Source organism: Oncorhynchus nerka, linkage group LG17, assembly GCF_034236695.1.
Source record: "Oncorhynchus nerka isolate Pitt River linkage group LG17, Oner_Uvic_2.0, whole genome shotgun sequence".
Taxonomy (NCBI): domain Eukaryota; kingdom Metazoa; phylum Chordata; class Actinopteri; order Salmoniformes; family Salmonidae; genus Oncorhynchus; species Oncorhynchus nerka.
This window is the reverse complement of record NC_088412.1, coordinates 9,725,910-9,734,677: the sequence shown is the minus strand read 5'-3', so window position 1 is coordinate 9,734,677 and position 8,768 is coordinate 9,725,910. Positions and strand designations below refer to the sequence as shown.

At 45.7% G+C, this 8,768-nt stretch overlaps 1 protein-coding gene across 1 annotated transcript; it reads left to right on the top strand.

The window, feature by feature from the left end:
* The first annotated feature begins 240 nt into the window (after window positions 1-240).
* On the top strand, window positions 241-7,510 carry LOC115144674 (transmembrane protein 178B-like). The gene is made up of 4 exons (XM_029685680.2): window positions 241-1,335; window positions 2,175-2,288; window positions 3,691-3,828; window positions 6,447-7,510. The coding sequence occupies exons 1-4, from the start codon at window positions 939-941 to the stop codon at window positions 6,707-6,709; spliced, it is 912 nt and encodes a 303-aa protein (XP_029541540.1). The 5' UTR covers window positions 241-938; the 3' UTR covers window positions 6,710-7,510.
* Window positions 7,511-8,768: the final 1,258 nt, after the last annotated feature.

The following is an 8,768-nucleotide window of genomic DNA, read 5'->3' as shown; positions in this document are numbered from 1 at the left end:
CCTGAAGGGTGGAGAGAAACAAACATGGCTACCTGAAGGGTGGAGAGAAACAAACATGGCTACCTGAAGGGTGGAGAGAAACAAACATGGCTACCTGAAGGGTGGAGAGAAACAAACATGGCTACCTGAAGGGTAGAGAGAAACAAACATGGCTACCTGAAGGGTGGAGAGAAACAAACATGGCTACCTGAAGGGTGGAGAGAAACAAACATGGCTACCTGAAGGGTGGAGAGAAACAAACATGGCTACCTGAAGGGTGGAGAGAAACAAACATGGCTACCTGAAGGGTGGAGAGAAACAAACATGGCTACCTGAAGGGTAGAGAGAAACAAACATGGCTACCTGAAAGGTAGAGAGAAACATACATAGCTGTCTGAAGGGTGGCAATGTGCTGAGTTGTTTAGGTATCAGTCCTAACACTATTCTGTTAAATGTACTGTAAACTCTATCTCGTACTTTATTTATTTGACTATATGAACAGTGAACATACAATTATATTGTGTTGGCCCATGCATTATCAAATGTTTGCTCTGTCTCCACCTGCTGGCATCGACTAGTGGACTCGCTAATAAATCCCTCGAGCAATATTGGACAGACCCACAGCAAGAGAGAAATGAACCAAAATACAGGCCCGTCCTGATATAAATCACCGAATGCTTTTAAAAAAAAACAATTTTATATAACGTAATGTTTACTGGTATTTGGTCGTGCTGGGACAATTAACGATAGTATTTGTGATCTGTTGTCAATAATGGCCTAGGATTATATCGTTATACGGTCATCACAGTATTATAATCTTGATGCTGCGGCAGAGAGCGACGACATCCCTCCTCACGAACCATTGATTGCCGTCCAGGGGAAGGAATTATCCAGGCGGCTGGAACCCTCCCGGCGTAGAACAGGAGGCATCTCTTCTAAACGGCGCGTCGTGGAACATCATGTCTGCTATGAGGATATTGACGGTGGCGGGACTGTTTTTGTCTTTTTGCGCCTTGGGGCTCATAGCAGTCGCAATATGTACTGACAATTGGTACGAGACGGATGCGAGGAGGCACAAGGAACGTTGTAAGAATTATTCCAACAAAAGAAACGACCCTGGATTCATCTATATCTCCAACCAGAATCTCCCACTACGTATGTTACCGAAAGAGAATAACGTGGAGAGGAAGGGGTCGAGTGGGGGAGTTCTCCTGCGGGCTAAGCGGCACTTCTTGCCCCCTGCCCCGGCCATGGAGTCCCTCTGCAGTCGGCAGTACAACTCCACCATCTCCGGGCTGTGGAGGAAATGCCATCGAGAGGGATTCGACCTGGAGACAGAGGATCTTATCTTTAAAGGTGTCATCATTTGATCACGTCACACACAATATATTGTTTATATATAATGTCAGTGGCATTGTAGTCTGTTTACAAGGCGTATTCATGCTCATTGATGTGGTGAATAGAGCGAATCACCATCGGAATTTGAGCTCTGCATGAGGTGCTATCCGAGGTGCTGATCTAGCGGTTAGCGGTCCGCCCACATTCAAGGCCTACGCAGCAACAACAACAGCACGGCATTTCAGCCATCATTTCATAAAACAGTGACTTTCATTTATTTTTAACTAGGCAAGTCAGTTAAGTACAAATTATTATTTACAATGACGGCCTACCGGGGAACAGTGTTGTAACTGCCTTGTTCAGAACAACAGCTTTTTACCTTGTCAGCTCGGGGATTCGAACCAGCAACCAACCTCTCGGTTCTAACCACTAGGCCCCCAAACACACCAATGTGACACAAATGTTGACGTTTGATTTATTTGTGTCATCTCAACATTGTGTCAGTGTGTTCATGGGGTCATATTGTACTAGAATAGGCCCCACTTGTCTGTTTGGTATTTATGGATTAAAACCTATAGGCTACAGAGCTGAAACTAAGACCAATGTAAAAACACTGCATATTAACACTGACACTGTATGTGAGTATATGTGGTGAAACTATGGTTCATGCTGCTAGTCATTCAAATAAAATAATCAGGTAGGCTACATATGCCAAAAAATGTGTCATTTCAATATGGCCTCTCCATTTTTAATTGAACCTTTATTTAAACAGGGAGTCACATTGAGATTTAAAAAACATCTATTTTCCAAGAGACACATTGAAACTACATGTTGTTGTTTCTGTTCCTTCTCTGCAGGTTTGGTTCAACGCTGCACCCCAATCAAATACTACTACTCTTCTTTAGCCCTCCCCAGACATCTGAGCATCAATATAACCAAGACTATTGGTCAGGATGAGTGGCATGCACTCCGTAAGTTACCATCATAACCCCTTTTTCAATCTAGGTCTGGGGGAATTAGAAAGTGCTTACAAAATGGCGCCTGGTTGGTTGGAAACACAGTGGGGTTAAAGGGTGGCAGGGAAACACCCAGAACACACCTGGGTTGGTTGGAAACACAGTGGGGTTAAAGGGTGGCAGGGAAACACCCAGAACACACCTGGGTTGGTTGGAAACACAGTGGGGTTAAAGGGTGGCAGGGAAACCCCCAGAACACACCTGGGTTGGTTGGAAACACAGTGGGGTTAAAGGGTGGCAGGGAAACACCCAGAACACACCTGGGTTGGTTGGAAACACAGTGGGGTTAAAGGGTGGCAGGGAAACCCCAGAACACACCTGGGTTGGTTGGAAACACAGTGGGGTTAAAGGGTGGCAGGGAAACACCCAGAACACACCTGGGTTGGTTGGAAACACAGTGGGGTTAAAGGGTGGCAGGGAAACACCCAGAACACACCTGGGTTGGTTGGAAACACAGTGGGGTTAAAGGGTGGCAGGGAAACCCCCAGAACACACCTGGGTTGGTTGGAAACACAGTGGGGTTAAAGAGTGGCAGGGAAACACCCAGAACACACCTGGGTTGGTTGGAAACACAGTGGGGTTAAAGGGTGGCAGGGAAACCCCCAGAACACACCTGGGTTGGTTGGAAACACAGTGGGGTTAAAGGGTGGCAGGGAAACACCCAGAACACACCTGGGTTGGTTGGAAACACAGTGGGGTTAAAGGGTGGCAGGGAAACACCCAGAACACACCTGGGTTGGTTGGAAACACAGTGGGGTTAAAGGGTGGCAGGGAAACACCCAGAACACACCTGGGTTGGTTGGAAACACAGTGGGGTTAAAGGGTGGCAGGGAAACACCCAGAACACACCTGGGTCACACTTTATTTACAGAGTTTGTTGATAGTCCGGATAGCCATCTGTTTATAAGCAACTGCTTACTAAGGTTAGGGTTGGGTTTAGAATATGGGTATGGGTTAGGGTTAGTAGATAGTCATACTATCTGTTTATAAGCAACTGCTAACTAAGGTTAGGGTTGGGTTTAGAATATGGTAAGGGTTAGGGTTAGTAGATAGTTATTTTAAATTTTACTGCTATTCTGTAGAGCATCTACAGATGGACTATCCAAATAATGTGTTATCCAAATCAGCCCTTCCCCCATCCATTAGAATTGAAATATCAATGTGGGCCCTCCCACAATTGTCAAAGATTATTGACATCAATTACTCCCAAGAGACAATGAGCACCCTCAACAGTCAATGTGTAATTCCAACCCTTCAGTCGAAACTAAATTGCCACCACCAGAGCAAAATAAATTATTTTAATACTATGTCAACGTCTTGATTTCTTCATCCCAAATTCCTCTCTCCCTTTGTGTAGACCTGCAGAGAATGACAGCCAGCTTCATCGGCATGGCGGTGTCCATCATCCTGTTCGGCTGGGTGATCGGAGCTCTGGGCTGCTGTCAGCAGCATGACCTGATGCAGTACGTAGCTGGACTCCTGTTTCTCATGGGAGGTAAGTTCTGAGAGAACACGCGCACACTATGGACTGCTCTTCCTCATAGGAGGTGAATGACAAATGATGTTTTCAGAATACATAGCAATACCATAAAGTACCACTGGGGGGGGGGGGGGTACAGTGTTTGTTATGGAGAGTAAGGCATTGTCCTACTGGGCAGACATATTCTGAATCTACCTCTGTTTTAGCCCCTATACTCACATCAGATAGGTGCAGTTAAATGTGTTGTTTTACAGGGTCAGCCATAGTAGTACGGCACCCCTGGAGCAAATTAGGGTTAAGTGCCTTGCTCAAGGGCACATCGACAGACTTTTCACGTTGTCTGCTCAGGTATTTGAACTAGCAACATTTTGGTTACTTGCCCAACGCTCTAAATGCTAGGATAGGCTAGGCTACCTGCCCTGCCCTCTGATTGGCTTGGTGGGAATGTCACCATATTGCTTCCACCTATCAAATCCTCTCAGATCTGCAAGAGTGGTTAGGGAGTAGGGACTAGGGTTCGATTTGGAATTCAGAAGTCACTCTAATATCAAATCAAATTTATTTCTATAGCCCTTCTTACATCAGCTGATATCTCAAAGTGCTGTACAGAAGCCCAGCCTAAAACCCCAAACAGCAAGCAATGCAGGTGTAGCAGCACGGTGGCTAGGAAAAACTCCCTAGAAAGGCCAAAACCTAGGAAGGAACCTAGAGAGGAACCAGGCTATGAGGGGTGGCCAGTCCTCTTCTGGCTGTGCCGGGTGGAGATTATAACAGAACATGGCCAAGATGTTCAAATGTTCATAAATGACCAGCATGGTCAAATAATAATAATCACAGTAGTTGTCGAGGGTGCAGCAAGTCAGCACCTCAGGAGTAAATGTCAGTTGGCTTTTCATTGCCGATCATTAAGAATATCTCTACCTCTCCTGCTGTCTCTAGAGAGTTGAAAACAGCAGGTCTGGGACAGGTAGCACGTCCAGTGAACAGGTCAGGGTTCCATAGCCGCAGGCAGAACAGTTGAAACTGGAGCAGCAGCACGGCCAGGTGGACTGGGGACAGCAAGGAGTCATCATGCCAGGTAGTCCTGAGGCATGGTCCCGGGTCCCCCGAGAGAGAGAAAGAAAGAGAGAATTACAGAGAGCATACTTAAATTCACACAGGACACCGGATAGGCCAGGAGAAGTACTCCAGATATAACAAACTGACCCTAGCCCCCCGACACATAAACTACTGCAGCATAAATACTGGAGGCTGAGACAGGAGGGGTCAGGAGACACTGTGGCCCCATCCGATGATACCCCCAGACAGGGCCAAACAGGAAGGATATAACCCCACCCACTTTGCCAAAGCACAGCCCCCACACCACTAGAGGGATATCTTCAACCACCAACTTACCATCCTGAGACAAGGCCGAGTATAGCCCACAAAGATCTCCGCCACGGCACAACCCAAGGGGGGGCGCCAACCCAGACAGGAAGATCACGTCAGTGACTCAACCCACTCAAGTGACACACCCCTCCTAGGGACGGCATGAATGAGCACCAGTAAGTCAGGTCCTCAGCCCCTGTAATAGAGTTAGAGGCAGAGAATCCCAGTGGAAAGAGGGGAACCGGCCAGGCAGAGACAGTAAGGGTGGTTTGTTGCTCCAGAGCCTTTCCGTTCACCTTCACACTCCTGGGCCAGACTGCACTCAATCATAGGACCTACTGAAAAGATGAGTTTTCAATATAGACTTAAAGGTTGAGACCGAGTCTGCGTCTCTCACATGGGTATGCAGACCATTCCATAAAAATGGAACTCTATAGGAGGTAGCCCTGCCTCCAGCTGTTTGCTTAGAAATTCTAGGGACAATTAGGAGGCCTGCGTCTTGTGACCGTAGCGTACGTGTAGGTATGTACGGCAGGACCAAATCAGAGAGATGGGTAGGAGCAAGCCCATGTAATGCTTTGTAGGTTAGCAGTAAAAACCTTGAAACGGTCTTGTAATACCATTGATACATTCATGAAACAGTCTTGTATATACTCTCTCTCTCCCTCTCTCTGTCTCTCTCTCTCCCTCTCTCTGTCTCTCTTCCTCTCTCTCACCCTCTCTCTGTCTCTCTCTCCCTCTCTCTGTCTCTCTTCCTCTCTCTGTCTCTCTCCCTCTCTCTCATCCTCTCTCTGTCTCTCTCCCTCTCTCTGTCTCTCACCTTCTCTCTCTCTCTCTCTCTCTCTCTCTCTCTCTCTCTCTCTCTCTCTCTCTCTCTCTCTCCCTCTCTCTGTCTCTCTTCCTCTCTCACCCTCTCTCTGTCTCTCTCTCTCACCCTCTCTCTGTCTCTCTCTCTGTATCTCTTCCTCTCTCTCACCCTCTCTCTGTCTCTCCTCCTCTCTCACCCTCTCTCTGTCTCTCCTTCTCTCTCTCACCCTCTCTGTCTCTCCTCCTCTCTCTCACCCTCTCTCTGTCTCTCTCACCTCTCTCTGTCTCTCTCACCCTCTCTCTCTCACTCTCTCCGTCTCTCTCTCTCTCACCCTCTCTCTGTTTCTCTCACCCTCTCTCTCACCCTCTCTGTCTCTCTCACCCTCTCTCTGTCTCTTTCTCTCTCTCTCTCTGTCTCTCTTGATCTCTCTCACCCTCTTCTCTCTCTGTCCCATCAGGAACGTGCTGTATCATCTCTCTGTGTACATGTGTATCAGGGATCAACTTCCAACTGTCCCGTTATCCTCGCTACATGTATGGGATACCAGAGGACATCAGTCACGGATACGGTTGGTCCATGTTCTGCGCATGGGGGGGCCTAGGTCTCACCCTATTGGCCGGCTTCCTGTGCACCCTGGCTCCTTCCCTATACCCCCCCGTCCCTCACACTATGGTAGAGAGGCTGCAACGCAAGCCCCGACATGAGAACGGCTGTGTGTGACCCCATAGAAATCAACTACTATCTGAGTTGAATACAGGAGTTTGTGTGTGACATTCAGTGTCTGCCAGAATTTCCAGTGACTCTCATTCCTCTTAAGTCTTGTTTCTTCTATGAAAAAGAGATGCTTCTCTGTTCTGACTGGACAGGAGACGTTCCCCAGGGACTAAGAACTAAGATCTGTCAGTGCTGTGTGTCTGACTGCACAAAGAAAGAAACAGACAGAAAGACATTGGCTCTGGTTCTCCAGCTGGAGGGGGTCGGATGGTGACTGTTTACTGTGGAGGAATTCAGTTCTTCTTGTCTTCGGTCCTCCTCTTCCTCCTTCTTCCTCCAAAATGTCAACAGTTACAGAATTATCTTTTTTGTCCCAATAATGAATTGTTCGGTGTTATTGCTTGCTATCTTCCTGTACCTTTGACCTTTTGATGCTGGATCTAAAAAATAAATAAAAGAACACAGAAGAACAATAATAGCCAAACTTTAAGGGATGAATTCTAACTTCTACTTAAGTCTATCTTTCACTGACTCTCCCATTGACGTCAATGCATGGCCAAGTGAAAATTCGACATGAGTCCCAAGTTAGGATATACCCCAAGCTAAGATGTAATACATTAAAATAATAAGGATTTTCAAAGAGCAATCGTGTAGTAGTTTTACTGTTTGTATCCATTAAAAACAAAATAATATGTAAATGTCGATTTAGAAAATGTATGTATGTATGTATGTATGTATGTATGTATGTATGTATTGTATGTATGTATGTATGTATGTATGTATGTACTGTATGTACTGTATGTACTGTATGTACTGTATGTATGTATGTATGTATTGTATGTATGTATGTATGTATTGTATGTATGTATGTATGTATATATGTATGTATGTATGTATGTATGTATATATGTATATATGTATGTATGTATGTATGTATGTATGTATGTATGTATGTATGTATGTATGTATGTATGTATGTATGTATGTATGTATGTATGTATGTATGTATATATGTATATATGTATGTATGTATGTATGTATGTATGTATGTATGTATGTATGTATGTATGTATGTATATATGTATATATGTATGTATGTACTGTATGTATGTATGTATGTATGTATGTATGTATGTATGTATGTATGTATGTATGTATGTACTGTATGTATGTATGTATGTATGTATGTATGCAGGTTTGCTTTTGTGTGTATTAAAAAAACAACATGAGCATTAAGATACAAGATTGTATTTGATGGGAAATGTTTTGATGTTCTTGAAGTTTACTGATCATGATAGTACCATCAAGATATTTTTGAAAAAATAAAATGATGATAAAAACCGTTGCTCTTGTGGTTGTGACCCTCTGTGAGAGGAGACAGTGATACTGGCAGTGGCAGATCTATGCATCGTATAGATCTGGGCTCCCGAGTGGTGTAGCGGTCTAAAACACTACATCTCAGTGCTAGAGGCGTCACTACAGACCCTGGGTCAGCGGTCTAAAACACTGCATCTCAGTGCTAGAGGCGTCACTACAGACCCTGGTTCAGAGGTCTAAAGGCACTGCATCTCAGTGCTAGAGGCGTCACTACAGACCCTGGTTCAGAGGTCTAAAGGCACTGCATCTCAGTGCTAGAGGCGTCACTACAGACCCTGGTTCAGAGGTCTAAAGGCACTGCATCTCAGTGCTAGAGGCGTCACTACAGACCCTGGTTCAGAGGTCTAAAGGCACTGCACCTCAGTGCTAGAGGCATCACTACAGACCCTGGTTCAGAGGTCTAAAACACTGCATCTCAGTGCTAGAGGCGTCACTACAGACCCTGGTTCAGCAGTCTAAAACACTGCATCTCAGTGCTAGAGGCGTCACTACAGACCCTGGTTCAGAGGTCTAAAACACTGCATCTCAGTGCTAAAGGCGTCACTACAGACTCCCTGGTTTGAATCCAGGCTGTATCACAACCGGCTGTGATTTGGAGTTCCATAGGGCGGAGCACAATTGGCCCATCGTCGTTAGAGTTGGCCGGTGTTGTCACACCCTAATCTGTTTCACCTGTCTTTGTAATTGT